This window comes from Daucus carota, chromosome 3, assembly GCF_001625215.2.
Source record: "Daucus carota subsp. sativus chromosome 3, DH1 v3.0, whole genome shotgun sequence".
Taxonomy (NCBI): domain Eukaryota; kingdom Viridiplantae; phylum Streptophyta; class Magnoliopsida; order Apiales; family Apiaceae; genus Daucus; species Daucus carota.
In genome coordinates this window covers 7,484,109-7,500,496 of record NC_030383.2, presented here as the reverse complement: position 1 = coordinate 7,500,496, position 16,388 = coordinate 7,484,109, and the positions used below count along the sequence as shown (strand labels likewise).

At 36.9% G+C, this 16,388-nt stretch overlaps 2 protein-coding genes across 2 annotated transcripts; one reads left to right on the top strand and one right to left on the bottom strand.

The window, feature by feature from the left end:
* The first annotated feature begins 11,566 nt into the window (after positions 1-11,566).
* On the top strand, positions 11,567-11,992 carry LOC108212160 (zinc finger A20 and AN1 domain-containing stress-associated protein 6). Its single transcript, XM_017383890.1, has one exon. The coding sequence runs from the start codon at positions 11,567-11,569 to the stop codon at positions 11,990-11,992; it is 426 nt and encodes a 141-aa protein (XP_017239379.1).
* Positions 11,993-13,511: 1,519 nt separating this feature from the next.
* LOC108211296 (protein PSK SIMULATOR 3) lies at positions 13,512-15,475 on the bottom strand. The gene has a single exon (XM_017382854.2). It carries the CDS (start codon positions 15,168-15,170, stop codon positions 13,749-13,751), a length of 1,422 nt encoding a protein of 473 aa, XP_017238343.1. The 5' UTR covers positions 15,171-15,475; the 3' UTR covers positions 13,512-13,748.
* Between the last annotated feature and the right edge of the window lie 913 nt (positions 15,476-16,388).

Below are 16,388 nucleotides of genomic sequence, written 5' to 3'. Positions count from 1 at the left end.
CCTTTGCTCTAAGCATAGAAGATGTAGTGTGAATTAGATTAAGGTGCCTCTCAGCTGCTTGATTGTCCAATCTGGCAAAATCTTGAATGGAAGACATTCCATGAGTAAAAGTCTCAGGGTCTAGTGAAACACCATCCAATATGGATCTGTATTCAGCTTGAAACTCTTGTTCACTAAACCCTTCACTGACACCTGCATTTCTCTCAATTTCTCTCTTTTCTTGCATCAAGGGCTCCCCTTGGCTCACCACACAACTCACCTCTCCCTCACTTACCCTTACTAAAGGGTCACTCATATCCTCTCCTTTTTCCTGGCTAGAAGAAAATGCCAGACTCTCCACACCCTCTCCTTTTGCCAGCTCACTAGGCTGCCTCTCCACTCCATAGCTCACTCCACTCAATCCTAAAAGTGTTTGTGCTACCATGTGATCAACTGCTGTAGAAGAAGGTAAAGTAATTGAAGTAGTAGCAGTTGTCAACTGATGAGAGACATCAGTTGAAACATGAGTAGAGAATGCTTTCAACTGATGAGAGCTGTTAAGCAGATCAGTTGAAGGACAAACACTTGTCAACTGATGAGGGAGATCAGTTGAAGAAAATGAAGAAATAGGTTTAGAGGCTGTGATAGTTGAGTCTGTGGTGATTGATTTTAATGGTATATCCACAGAGCACACTTTCACAAAAGAAGGAATTGGAAGAGAAAGATCCAACAAATCATCAAAATGATGATGATCAATCTCAGATGGGGGCTTCTCCATGAAATCCAAAGATGGAGAATTTACAAGTGTGGTGTGAATTAATTCCACATCCACAGAGGAGGTTGGGGATTGTGTTTGAGCAGTAGAGATGGTAAGATCATGAATATGGGTGATTGGTTGAGATGAAGAAGGGGGCTGTGACTCCACATTTATTGGAGTCACATCAATCTGACTTTGAGAAGTTAAAGGCATGAAGTCCAGAATGGATGCCTGTGTGTGTGCAGAGTGCTTCAGTTTGTCACTTCTTGGCTTCTTTCTCCCATAGGCTTTTATTGGTGAAGAAGTGGTGTCCCTCCCCCTTTTTGACTGTGTCCTTGGCTGAGGACTGTTTTCAATAACAACATCCTTTTGGGAGGATGCTGCTAGGGATGTGCTTAAATCCATATTAACATCTACAGTCTTTTGGGAGACTGCAGAGTGGCTAGGCTGGTTAGCACTCACCTCTCCATCCTTATCCTTAGGGTTTCTTTGATGATCACCCTTTCCCTCCCCCTCACTTCCTCCAATCACACTCCCCTCAGGCTTGTGTTTCTTAGTTTTTACAACAGATGCCTTTTGGGAGGCATCTGAGGTTGGTTTAGAAGACTTGGTTTTAGAGGGTTTTGCTATTTGTGTAGGCTGTTGATGGGCCTCTTCAACAGCCCTGATAGCAGAAAGCAAAGAAGTTGAGGGTTGAGAGAGAGTAGTAGGAAAGCCATGTACCTCTTTGTGCTTTCCAGCCTCCATTGTTGGCAGGTACACCACCTCCAAGGAGGGGTATAAATTCATCCTAAAGAGGTCTTTAAAGACTCTCTTTTCCTGCACAAAACTGGGAAGCTTGGCTTCCTTGTTAGTAATAACTAGCTTATCATTGAGATGATTAGCTAGCATCATAAGAAATCTGACATAATATATATTCCTAGGTCTATCAGTTTTATCACCTAGTTTCTCCCCAATTTCTTGGATCATCAAACCACCAAAGTTGAAATATTCATTAGTCAGGTACATGTAAAGCATCTGTAAGATCTGGGAAGTAAGGGCATTAAAATTACTAATTTTACCAGAAAATGCTTTAATAAATGCATCACATAAGTAACTCCATTCTCTCCTAAGACCCCTTCTTTCTATTTTACCTAAGGCATCAGTTGGCAAAACATAATTCATGGCATAAAGTAAATTAACCAACTGATTATCACTAGGCAAAGATAAAACAGTATTTTCAGGAATCTTAAAGCATGCTTTCATAACATCAGCATTAACAGAGTAAGTTTTATTATTGACAGAGAAAGTTAGAGTTTCATGCTCACTATTAAACTCTGCAGAGGTCCACATTTCCTCAACTATTTCATGGTAGATGATGGGAGCTTCAGTCATAGCATAAGAGAGCTGGCTTGACTTGATGAACTCCATCATCCTGTGATACTCTTTCTCCTCCACAGCTTTAGTATCCACAAATGACGCAAAGTTGTTCTTCTCATAGATAAACCCACTTGGTGCAGTGTACTTCTTCATTGGTGCCATTGCAGTTACAGAGAAAGCTTGAAGAGAAATTAGAACTTGGTTTTGCACAGAGAGAGAAGAGAGCTTTGAGAATTCGAAAGAGTAAGATGAAAAGAAATGAAAATAGATTAAAACACTTAAATACTTTCTCAGAAAATTGCTGTGATTGGCTGAGAAATTACCGTTGAGAAGAAATTACTCTTATTTATCTCTACAAAAATTACACACACGATCGTGTATATAAAGTAAGAGAGAGACAAAAGAAATTTCAACGGCTCAGATCTGATAATACTTTCAACGGATGAAATAAGCGCCTCTTTAAACTTCCTAGTCAACTGATGAAGATCAGTTGAAGGCGTCTTCAACTGATGTCATCAGTTGAATGAAAAACAGCGCAGGAGGATATTGTTTCAAACATCAGTTGAAACAATTTCACTAGTTCATCAGTTGAAATATTATAGATTTTATCCAGAATTATAATTAATTCAATTTTGATAAATCAAAATTAATCAAATTCTGGCTGCCAAATTACAGAAAAATTCACTCTAAATTAGGAGAAATTTAACATACCTAATTTACTTACCAACCTTGTGAATGTGGATTCATCAAGAGGCTTTGTGAAGATATCTGCAATTTGTTCTTCACTTGGAACAAAATGCATTTCAACAGTACCAGCCATCACATGTTCCCTTATGAAGTGGTATTTGATGTCAATGTGCTTGGTTCTTGAGTGTTGTACTGGATTTTCAGTTATAGCAATAGCACTGGTGTTGTCACAAAATATTGGGATTTTTGAGAGATTTAATCCATAATCAAGTAATTGATTTCTCATCCACAATAATTGTGCACAACAGCTTCCAGCTGCAATGTACTCAGCCTCAGCTGTAGAGGTTGATACAGAATTTTGCTTTTTGCTAAACCAAGAAATCAGTCTGTCACCAAGAAATTGACAGGTGCCTGTTGTACTTTTTCTATCAATTTTGCATCCTGCAAAATCAGCATCTGAATATCCAATTAGATCAAATCCAGAGTCTTTAGGGTACCAAATGCCAAGATTTGGTGTTCCCTTAAGATATCTGAATATTCTTTTTATAGCAATAAGATGTGATTCTTTAGGATCAGATTGAAATCTAGCACAGAGGCATGTAGAAAACATAATATCTGGTCTACTAGCTGTCAGATATAAAAGAGAACCAACCATGCCTCTATAATTAGAGATGTCCACAGATTTCTCATTAGGACTTAACTCTAATTTGGTGGCTGTTGGCATGGGAGTCTTAGCTTCTTTGCAATCCAATAAATCAAACTTTTTAAGTAGATCATAGATGTACTTAGTTTGATTTATGAATATACCTTCCTTTACTTGTTTAACTTGTAAACCAAGAAAGTAGGTGAGCTCTCCCATCATGCTCATTTCATACTGACTCTTCATAAGATTAGCAAACTTCTTGCAAAGTTTCTCATCTGTAGAGCCAAAAATTATATCATCTACATAAATTTGAACCAGAATAAAGGCACCATTTACATTTCTGTAAAATAGTGTTTTATCCACAGTTCCTCTGGAAAAATGATTATCTAATAAGAATTGAGACAGAGTGTCATACCATGCCCTTGGTGCTTGCTTTAGTCCATAGAGTGCTTTTAATAAAAAGTAAACATACCCTGGAAATTCTGGATCTTCAAAACCAGGAGGCTGACTGACATATACCTCCTCTTCCAGTTCACCATTTAGAAAAGCACTCTTGACATCCATTTGATAAACTTTAAAGTTGGCATGAGCAGCATAAGCTAGGAACATTCTTATTGCTTCCAGTCTTGCAACTGGTGCAAAGGTCTCATCAAAATCAATTCCTTCAGATTGAGAGTATCCTTTAGCAACAAGTCTGGCCTTGTTCCTGGTGACAACTCCATTCTCATCCACCTTGTTTCTGAATACCCACCTTACTCCTACAATTGTTTTATTTTTAGGCTTAGGCACCAGCTTCCAAACATTGTTTCTCTCAAATTGATTTAATTCTTCTTGCATAGCAAGAACCCAATCAGCATCTTTGAGAGCATCTTCTATGACTTTAGGTTCATCCTGTGAAAGGAATGCACTGTACAAACACTCATCTTGAGTTGCTCTTCTTGTTTGTACAGATGCATTTGCATCTCCAATAATTAGTTCAAAAGGATGATCCCTTGTCCACTTTCTTTGTGGTGGAAGTGATTGTCTTGATGATGTGGCTTCATTGTTGAAGTTCAGGTTTCCATGTTGGAAAGCTCCCCCTAAATTTGACATCTCATTATTTCTAGACTGATTGAAACTTTGAGACATTCTTTCAACTGATGATCCTTGAGGTGTTTCAACTGATCCCTCCAATGTAGTTTCAACTGATGCTTCAGTTGAATTTCCAGTTGCAGTTGTTCCTTGCACTAGAGAGTCATCAGTTGGGATATTAATTCCAGGATTAATTCCAACATTTTGAATAATGTCATCATCATCATCACTGTCATACAGATCACCTTCACCTTCATTTTCAAATCTGAGATTATCATGAAATCCTTCATCTGAGAATCCTTGAATCTTCTTATCATCAAAAACCACATGGATTGATTCCATAACAATGTTGGTTCTCAGATTATATACTCTAAATGATTTTCCATCAGAGTATCCAACAAAAATAGCTTCATCTGCCTTGGCCTCAAATTTTCCAAGATTTTCACCTTGATTTCTTAGAACATAACACTTGCATCCAAATACATGAAGAAAGCTAATTGTTGGCTTCTTTCCTTTGAAGAGTTGAAAGGGAGTTAGATTATGAGGTTTGGTAATTAGTGAGATGTTTTGAGTGAAGCAAGCAGTGTTCACAGCTTCAGCCCAAAAATAGGTTGGAAGTTGAGCTTCATTAATCATGGTTCTTGCAGCCTCAATAAGAGTTCTATTTTTCCTTTCAACAACACCATTTTGTTGTGGAGTTCTTGGTGCAGAGAACTCATGAGTAATTCCCTCTTCTTCACAAAATTCTTTCATCACAGAGTTCTTGAATTCTGTCCCATTGTCACTTCTTATCCTTCCAACTTTGACATCTGGATTGTTGTTTAATGCCTTGATATGATTGATGATGATTTTCCCAGCTTCATCCTTAGAATGCAGAAAGAAAGTCCAAGTGAATTTTGAAAAATCATCAACAATCACTAGGCAATATTTCTTCTTTGAAATAGACATGATGTTAACTGGTCCAAACAAATCCATATGCAAGAGCTGAAGGGGCTTCACAATTGATGAAAGAGTTTTGCTTTTGAAAGAGCTTCTCTTTTGCTTTCCTAGCTGACAAGCTCCACAAAGTCCATCTTTTGAGAATTCCAGCTTTGGTAGACCTCTTACCAAGTCCTTCTTTACTAACTCATTCAAGGTTTTGAAATTTAGATGAGACAATCTCTTATGCCATAGCCAACTGTCATCTGAGCTTGCTTTGCTGAGAAGGCAAGTGATAGATTCAGACTTGACAGAATTGAAGTCAGCTACATACACATTTCCTTTTCTTTGTCCAATCAGAACCACATTGTTGTCATCTCCTTTGGTGACAACACAGGCTGCAGAAGTGAAATTTACTTTGTAACCTTTGTCACAGAGCTGACTGATGCTAAGCAAGTTGTGCTTAAGACCAGACACCAATGCAACTTCATCAATGATGACATTCTCTCTTGCAATCAAGCCATATCCCATAGTATATCCTTTGCTGTCATCTCCAAAGGTAATGCTAGGGCCAGCTTTCTCCACAAACTTTGTGAGCAGGGAGGAATCACCAGTCATGTGCCTGGAGCATCCACTATCCAAGTACCACAAATTCTTCTTGTGGTTTCCCTGCACACATTTCACAAACAGATCAAGTTGATTTTGGTACCCAAATTGCTTTGGGTCCAGATTTGTTAGTCTTAGCAGCCTTTTCCACCTTCTCAACCTTTTCCTTGGATTGAATAGGTTCAATCTTTGGTTTTGGTTGAGAAACTGGAATATCAACTTTGTTTTCAAACACAGGCCTTTGAGTCATGCATAAATTGTTCATACCATGCAAGTTTGAATGAAATTGAGGCATGTTAAAGGCATTGAAATAAGGATTGAACATATATGGCATGTTAGGCTGAGAATAGAGATTGTGAGGCAATAAACCAGGCATCATATTCATAGCAGATAAATTCATGTGAGGAACAGATGTCATAGGAATAGGCAAGGATAAATTAGGAGCAACCACAGTTTTACAATTAGCAGATAAATGATTTACACTACCACACTTACTGCAGGTTTTCCTAAGAGCACTAGCATTGGGAGTGTAATTGGTGTGCTTGTTAACTCCTATTTTGCCATTTCTATTTCCTTTCTTCCTTTTAGTCTCCTCAGATTTATGCTCATTAGTATCCAAATTCTTCTTGTTCTTGTTACTAGAATGAAGAGTGTTATTAACACTATCACTGGTCTCAGAAGAACTATTCTCACCTTTAACAAAATTCTTTTTAACAGGACCATATTTCTTGTTAAGCTTCTTGAGAACATTCTTGTCAACTGATGAGTTTTTGTTCAACTGATGACTCTCATCAGTTGAGACTTTGTTCTTCAACTGATGATCATCATCAGTATTCTCATCACCTGAACTGTTCTCAGATATCTTAAGCACTTTCTTATTCCTCTTCCATTCATTCTCCACAAAGGTTTCTCTGCCTTGCATGTTAATGATATTGGTGGAAACATCTCTACCAGATTTCCATTTGGCAATGATCTCTTGTTCCTTATCAAGCTGCTTTCTTATGACCTCTTCTCTCTTCAGAACAACCAAGAGATCATCCTTGGCTGTCTGACACTCAATCTTCAGCTTCTCAAATTCAATAAATTGAGCTTCTAAGGCACTGTTTCTATCACTAAGAAAGGTGTTAGCTTCCTTAATTCTACTGTTTTCCTTAGTAAGAGATTTTAAAGAAACATGCAAATGATACAGTTCAGTAGACATTTCATTAATGGTAGCATTGCATTCATCTTTAGTTAACTCAACTAGGTTTGTAGTGAATACCTGACTACTGCTTCCAGTGTTTTCTTCTTGATCTGTGGAGTTGGCCATTAGAGCTAGATTGACAAACTCCTCCTCTTCATCAGAATCATCTCCAGCTGCCCAATCATCCTTTGTGATGAATGCTCTTTCCTTTTGTTTGAGAAGTTCATAATATTTCTTTTTGTAGTCAATGTTTTCACTTGACTTCTTCTCAACTTTAGGCTTTCTGCACTCATTTGCAAAGTGACCTGCATTCCCACAGTTGAAGCACTTGAATTTTGATCTGTCTACCATGCTTCTATCAGACTTGGGATTGCCTTTAAAAGATTTTGCAGAATTAAAATTCTTTTTGAATTTCAGTTTGGAGAATCTTCTTGACAGGAAGGCTAGATGCTCATCAATTCCATCACTTTCTTCACCAGAATCAGCTACTTCTTTCTCCTTTCTTCTTCCTTTGCTTGACTCTGAGCTCTCCTCTTTGACCAACTTCTCAGTTTCTTCAACTTGAGACTTTCCCTTGTCCTTGACAGTATCCTCCAGAGATGCAACTAGAGCCACAGATGAATGCCCTTTCTTTTGGCTTTTCTCAATCTCTTCATCTTGTTCCATTTCAAGCTCATAAGTCTTTAAGGTTCCATACAGTCTCTCTAGAGTATAGTCTTTAAATTCTTGTGTATTTCTGAGAGAGACTGTCATGGGTTTCCAATCTTTAGGAAGAGCTCTTAAGAATTTCAGGTTTGAATCCTTAACTTGATATACTCTTCCAAAGAGCTTTAGACCATTTAACAGTTTTTGAAATCTGTTAAATGTATCACTCAAACTTTCACCAGCCTTGAAATGGAATGACTCATATTGTTGAATCAGAAGCTGCATCTTGTTTTCTCTCACTTGCTCATTCCCTTCACAGATAGTCCTGATGGTGTCCCAAACTTCTTTGGCACTTGTGCAGCTAATAACACTATCAATCATTTCTTGATCCAAACCATTGAACAGAAGGTTCATGGTTTTCTTGTCCTTGTGCACCTCCTCAGTATCTTCTTGAGAATATTCATGGACAGGTTTTGGAATCATCTTACCTACCATGTCTTCACCATCAGCTCCCATGCTTGTGCAGACCTTCATGGGGACATGAGGTCCTTTTTCAATGCAGTTCACATAGCTTTCATCAATGGACAACAGATGCAGATGCATTCTCACTTTCCAGTGAAAATAGTTGTCTTTGTCAAGAACAGGAATCTTCACTCCAGCATCCTTCTTTCCCATCTTTCTCTAGCAGTGTTGATCTTTTTCCCTGTTTGTTGGCAACCTCGCTCTGATACCAATTGTTATTTTACACCAACTATGAGAAAGATTGTAGAAGGGGGGGGTTGAATACAATCTTTTACAAATTTAAAAGATTCAAGAATAATACACTAAGAACACAATAGACAGAAAAACACCAAGTATTAAAAATACGGGTGGATTGAATGATCCACCCGTGAGATTTTATATAGAAGAATCTGTGGATTGTTTTACAATTCGCACAGCTGCTGGTTCATCACTCAACAAGTTCTAACTCTCAGATTTTTCTCTCAAGTAATTTGAACAAGTTCAACTGATGCTACTAACTTGGTTATATACTCCAAGTTTTACAAAGCTTTTAGCTAGATTACAAAATGCACTCTAATCTAAAAACAATGCTGCACAACTTTGTCTTATGCATGCTTTCTGAGATGTCTTCATCTTTGACCATCATCTTGATTTGATCCAGATTGCATTGCATGAGATAAGTATGTTTCTGCTTCTTCTTTATTTTCCTAATTAGGCTTCCATGTCTATTTTAGTGTAATTCGATCCATGTGATTTGTCAGACTTAAGCTCTAGTCACTTTCAACTGCTCTTTGCTTCATCAGTTGAAAGTTCTGGTTACTTTCAACTGCTATTGACTTTATCAGTTGAATGCCCGGCTCATCAGTTGAATGAATTACAAACTTCATCAGTTGAATGCTGTTCCAGTCTCATCAGTTGAATTCCTCAGCATCATCAGTTGAACACTTTGTCTTCAGTTGAATGCTTGATTTTCATCAGTTGAAACATCATCCAGTCTTCATCAGTTGAATAGTTACATCTCATCAGTTGAATATCCTTCACTTAGATAAAATTACATGGCATTGGATATTTACAATTAGCCATCCTATTCTACCCATCCGTTGATAATTCCCAAAGACAAGAAACATAACAATTACAACTGAAATTTGATAAAGGTTCTAAGTAAGACATGTTACAAAATGTTTATGTTATCATCAAAAATTATTGATTCCTAACAAAAATATTTTCCTCAAGACTGAGAAAAATTACATTTTTTGAACATTGATTAGAACTACCAATCTGGACATCGACTTCAAGGGTTCCAGGTAAAGAACGCAAGATTATCATTATGGTTAACTACATCTTTTCTAATTCAATAGGTAAGCAAACTAAATTAATTTATCCGAGTTTTTAAATATTCACAAGCATCAAGTTTGTTTTGTGTCTGCACAAAAAGAAAGAAACTTCTTGTGTAAATGAGTAAGCATGTAACAAACCAACAGTAATCAAAATTTTCACAATTAGAAGAACAATTCCAACCATGATCTATTGCTACAATGAAGGTGAGTTTTAGAGGAATGGAGGTGATCCCAAGTGGCTTTTGCATTTTATTCGCGTGTGCGTGTGTGTGAAGTGATAATAGACATATGTAATATATTTCCTCCAAGCTTTAAGCATACCATATGCATCCACACTATTCATAACTTGTGGCTTTATAATATTGAAAATGAGATTAACTATTCAAATAAGAATACAAAAGACAAACAAGAAAAGAAATAAACAAGCCATTCCATATCCTGCGAACAGCTTAATAGTGACAAAAGATAGAGATACGTCAGTATCCATTATGTTTCACGTTCTATTTGAATTTCAGGCTCTGCCACAACAAATGGCTTTAGCGTACGATTACCAAATGCACGGGACATTGCTAAAACTCCTCCAACCCTCCAAGTTCCTAGTAGATTATCCAGAACTGTTACTACGACTCATAATATAATATAAAATTCATATTGTTGTTCTCCCATATAAGTTCTTATCTGGGAGCATGGACTAATATCAAGTCGTGGAGCATTTATGACCAGTAGAACATTCATAAAAAATTTCCTGATAAATTCATATTGTTGTTCTCCCATATAAGTTCTTATCTGGGAGCATGGACTAATATCAAGTCGTGGAGCATTTATGACCAGTAAAACATTCATAAAAAATTTCCTGATAAACAGCAACACCCCACTCGTTAGTCAGGGACTGAAAAAAACATTCAAAACACTCCTGAAAAAAAATTAAAATTGTGGGGTGCAAAATGAAAACCTGACGTTAACTTTAACGGTCAATTAACGGAGATTGGTAAAATAGGTGCAAAGCGAAGAGTTTTTCAAACTTTGGGGTGCATACTGCCAAAAAAAATTGTTTGAGAACAAATTGAAAAAGCGCCTAAATATAAGGAGTGCAAAGTGTCGATCAATCTAAAAAATAAAGGTTGTTACAAGCAAGAGTAGTTATAGACCGCTATCTCACGGATTTAAGTTAGATGTTTTTATGCACAATCAATCCAAAAATATTGGAGGAAGGTGACAATGTAAGAACATGATTTCTTTTAAAAAAAAACACAAATAAAATTAAAATTCGTCGTGCTTTAAATTATTAATTACGTGTAAAAATTTATTTTTATTTTTTCACCATGAATTATAGTCCAATTTTGTAAATTTATATATTAGTATTGGTATTACATCAAAATTTTTGTAATATAAAATTTATTTTATCCTATAAATATTTTATTTTTAATCATCAATATACTTTTTATAGACAGCCACAAAATTATTACATTTTACAAATATAAATTTTGAATCATTAATATAATCTTTATAGGTCGCCGCAACGCGCGGCTTATCAACTAGTTATTATTATTATTATTATTATATACTAATATACTAATAATAATAATATATGTTATTATGAAGTCACTAGTTTCCGAATCTAGTTTATTCTAGATTTTTTTTTTTCGGAATTCCAGAAGCTTTTAGAATGATTAACATCATGAGTTCCGAATTGGAAAAGATTTTGGAAGAGACTTCAGTTTTCGATTCCTAGTTGGTCTCCCACTGCGAGTCTCAGCTCTCACCCGAAGTGTATATATACACTCAAAGGCTCTATAGTTCTCTCAATATTCCCCAGCGAAACTTTTATGCTTCTTTCCAGCTTACTAACGATTTAAGTCTCGTATATTATCAGTAGAAACATGTCTTCATCCGATAGCACTCCGACTCTCTGTGTCAAGAATTGTGGCTTCTACGGATCTCCTGCAAATCGTAATCTCTGCTCAAAGTGCTACCTAGACTCTGTCAATCAAGCTATACTACGGTCCGAATCTCGTGGCATTGATTCCATTACTTCCTCTGTGGAACAAGTCTCTTTACATGACGAGAAGGATCATGTTGTTGTTGATGATAGTTCTGTGTCGAAAAACAAACCTAGTCGTTGCTTGTGCTGCAAGAAAAAGGTCGGATTGCTAGGGTTTGCATGTCGGTGTGGAGGCAAGTTCTGCAGCATGCATCGATATCCGGAGGAACATAAGTGCCCTTTTGATTATAAGACTTCCGGACGTGTTGCTTTGGCCAGGGAAAATCCTCTGGTTGCTTGTGATCGGTTAAGGCACAGAGTGTAACTGAGCCTTTTGTTAGTTATATTAGGACAAACAGAATGTTTATAATTAGTTGATTTACTTATTGCTTTTAGTTAAATCAGATCAGTTGTTTTAAAGTTCAGTAATTGAAATTTTCTTGTTATTGTATTGAATTAAATATTGTATTGGAAAGAAGAAGAGTAAATTGTAAAGCGATGGGTCTGTCAAAAAAATATATATATATATTGTAATGTATGGGTGAATTTTACCACTTTTATATTTTGCTTGCCAAAATTTCAAATATTATTTTAACTCTTCAAAAAAGGTCTTTAAGAGTCACTTTATGAAGAATAAAGTAGTTTTTTCTCTCGGAAAAAATGTCCTTCACCACTTTTTTGAAATATTTAAAACAATGTTTGATTATTATAATATGAATTTGAAATTTCAACTATCAAAATATAAAAACGGATAAAGTTTGACCACAACTCTATAATTCACCCAACCCGAAGGAGAAGGGTGAAAGTGACACGAAGCACTTGACCATATTTTTCTTTTCTATCATAAACACTTGATAAATCAAACTGTGCATCTGGAGTAGCTAGCTAGGGCCAGTTTCTTAGCTAGCTTTGTTGTGAGGAGCTTTCCAATGATCAGAACTAATTCAAACAGCTTGATGGAGCCTTAGCATCATCAAATAAATTACTATTTCCAAAAAGTTCTTTAATCCAACACAATCTTTTTCATAATGAAAAGAAAGAGGAAGAAAGAATCAATTATGTGGGCACCTTGACCCCAGAGCATTTTCGATTAAATTCAAAAGAACTGAATGATTAAGTAAAGTACTGGAATCTAATTAAAGCAGAGGGAGGGGTATGATCAGTACCACCTCTAATAATTCACCAACTCATAAAAGTATTAATATCTAATCAGAGAGACTTGATCATCTTCTTGATATCAATCTATCTGTAGATTTACATGTCTAGAATATAAGGCCGATATTGTACATTCGTACAGTTATTCAGGTTCAGTTCTCTGGTAGTCTGGTTCCCATATCTTTAATATCTTAAAAATTGATTTTTATTTTTGAGATAGATCATGTTGTAATACTAATAATGATTGCATGTTGTCCATACGTACATATGTTTATGAGGCACCCTCCTTAACCACAGACTGGTTTGGCCTACACCATTCAATGAATCTTCCCTAAAAAATAGAGATATGTGTGCATTAATGTATATACGAACAGAGAGCAGAGTCCGGGCCTCCGGGGTGACCATTCGAGTTCAGAGTCGTGTTTGTAAATGTGTCAATTTTGCAAAAAACAAAACTTTAAAAAATATGAATACACAAGTACTGAAGTGAAATTTCAGGAGATCGGTCTAGTCGTATTGTTTTATTTCAAAATTTTATTTATATAATTTGGTCGGAAATGGAATCAGGTATGAGTAACGTCGTGGTCATGTCAGGACCGGACCACCGCAGCATGTACAGCAGACAGTTAAACATATTTCTAGAACAATCAAATACAGTATGAGGCTATCACATCATGTAATGATGTAAATAATCAGCAACTACAAGAATATGTTTTCATATCAAATTTAGAGCAGATCATTCACAAACATGACTTGTATTACAATAGATAGATCACAGTTGGAAGCAAAACAGCACTTCACAGATGTGAAACTCAGTTCAATTTATAAATGAAAGATCCAGAGTAAGCTATATGGAAGAAACAGATTATACAGACTCAGTACAAAATCTAAACAAACAAGAGAGAAAGCAGCAAGCTTTGATATACTTAACTGGAATTCTGCAGATTGATGAAGCCGCCGTTGAAATCTGCAGATTCGAATAAGGCCTTGGCATTCATCTCTCTTTCGAACCTCCAAATGTAATTTAATCCCACTAACAGCTCTGTTATGGCAGCTTCTGTTTTTTCTTGGTTTGCAAAATACAAAGTTTGTAACAACAAAACATTAGTCTTCGGCATCATGTTTTGCTGCTCAAAGCTCCTTTCACTTTGCCATTTAATCATATTATGCGCTAGTGGTGACAACCACCCCAAGATCTTCCCCAATGCATCTCTCCATTCTCCAGCAAGCACCGGATCACTAGCGGAAAACCCCACCCCTCTTAGTCTAGCCCTTAAAGACCATCGAATGCTTTGTGGTAACATCACGTAAAGATCATCCCGTGCATCGAATCCAATCAAATGAGGTGACCTGGTCATTTTCTCAAGAACAATTATCAAATTTGAGTAATGCAGAGATAAAGCCGCTGCTCCTAGTGTACTTGCAGGCGGTTTCAGGATCTTTGAGTTCAACTCGAAGAATCCATGAGACAAACCACCCTTTGATTCTTGATGTTTAGTGCTTTTGGCACGAGGGCCTAATACCATGTCAAGGGAAGTGGGATGGTTCTGATCAGAAGGGTAAACTGTCGCGGATAAACTACGATGCAGAGAATGTGGATAGCCTTGACCCATACCGAAAACAAGCTTAATTCTTGCAAGAACAGTGAAAACTGATCTTGCTAGTAATATAGTGACAGTGTCAAAACTTCTGCACCACAATGATCTTTCCTTCAAGTACTTGATTTCTTGTCGCTGCCAGAGTAATTTTTGTTGCTGATCAATGACCTTCTGTTGCTTAATTGTTACATGATCCTGGTCTTTACTCTGTAATGATTTCTTTAAACTGTTTTCCACCAATGTAAGCTCCTCAATTTCGCGATACAAAGTTGCAGTTACAGTCACATAACCATCCATTTTCTTGATCTTCGCTTCCATATCCTTCCAGCTCAGGCTCCAATTATGAGGATCACGGCCAGTATTAGCAAACTGGTCGAAAATCTGATCAAAACTGCGTAAACTCGAGTCTTCACACTTGCTACTTATCCTGGACAAGGCTCTTGAGATCACTCTCAAATTCTCCACTATCTCCGCGCAGGCGAGGCTGAGCAGGAAATCTTCATCATTCGAGACAATTTTTCGCACCCCTTCAAGACAAATGGACTCATTTCGTAAACGCATTATGTTCTTGTCAGAGAGAGACTGCCACAAGTGAAGGAGCTTCGACATGAGGCCTGCGATCTCGAATGCCATAACTCCTAGACTTGATTTCTTGGTGACAGGCTTTGCATGAGGAGGGCTTGCTCGAACTGAATCGAAGCTGTGTGATATAGTTTTCTTCACTTTGACTAGCCATGTATCAAGCGCCATGAGCTTGATTGAGCTGGATTTTAGACAATGTAGGAAAAAAATGTAGTTGTCTAAGGAGTTAATGGAAATAGAGTGGGGTTGGGAAAGGGATGGGTTGTAGTACTGATGGTAAGTGAAGGAGGGAACAAATGGATGAGAATAATTGAAATGTGAATTGCAGAAGATAGATGAAGTCGGAGTTATCAAGGGAGTAGAAGATGATAGGCTCGTGGGATGTCTGTCAACATTAGTCAGTGTATAGTTAAGTTACTATAGCACAATCTTTGGCATTGGATATTACTTAATGAGTTCTGAAACCAGGTCGAGTCACTTGAAGTCTGATGAGGCCACCAGGGTTGTAGTATCAGACACGATCGGAAACCGACTTGACCCTGATCCGAAAACGCAACCCGATTTAAGGAGATCAAACCCGAAAATGACTCGTAGACCTGAGATGGTCCGGATTTGAATTTCATTCGTAGAAATTAAAATTTTCAATTTTACGCGATTTTAACTTGAGTCAAAATTGGTCGAACAGTCGAACACGACCAGTTATCCGAAATTATCACCCTCTTACACGATGTTTTTGTTTTGACTTATATCAGAAAAATAAGTACTTATTTGAAAAAAAAATGCTTATATACATATTTTTTTATGTAAGCTAAACCAACACCCTTGTTAAACTGTCTTCTACTACCGCGCTTTCCTATCTTTTTTTTTGAAGTAACCGCGCTTTCTTATCTTAATACAGTGATTTGATTGGATAAATAACGCATCCTGTAAATAGGTTGAAGGTTCGAATCACGATGGAGATAAAAGTGATAAATTTTTAACAACCGACCTTACAGAAAACGAAGAGCTTTTGTTGCATATGTGTGTCAGAAATAATTTTACCACGACATAGAAGAGCATGAGAGTTTTTTATATCAAAGTTGTCAAACTGTCATTGGTTAATGCTGGACTGCTAGTCAGGTCAATCCTTGGGTTTGTAATAATGTAATGGGAGTTAGATTTCAAAATTGAAAATGTGCCCAAGGATGCGAAATGGGTCATCATCATGAGTATATCTGGTGTGGTGCAAGAGGTGAAAGCTCAGGGAACAATAACTGGATCATCCTTTTAACTTTATCTTTCTTAGTTTGGTAAAGGTTCTTTTCGGATTGTTAGGACTTGATAGCACAAACGCACCTTTCTACTTGCTACTATTTTTTTCACACATAGAGTAAGCATCTTCCTTTT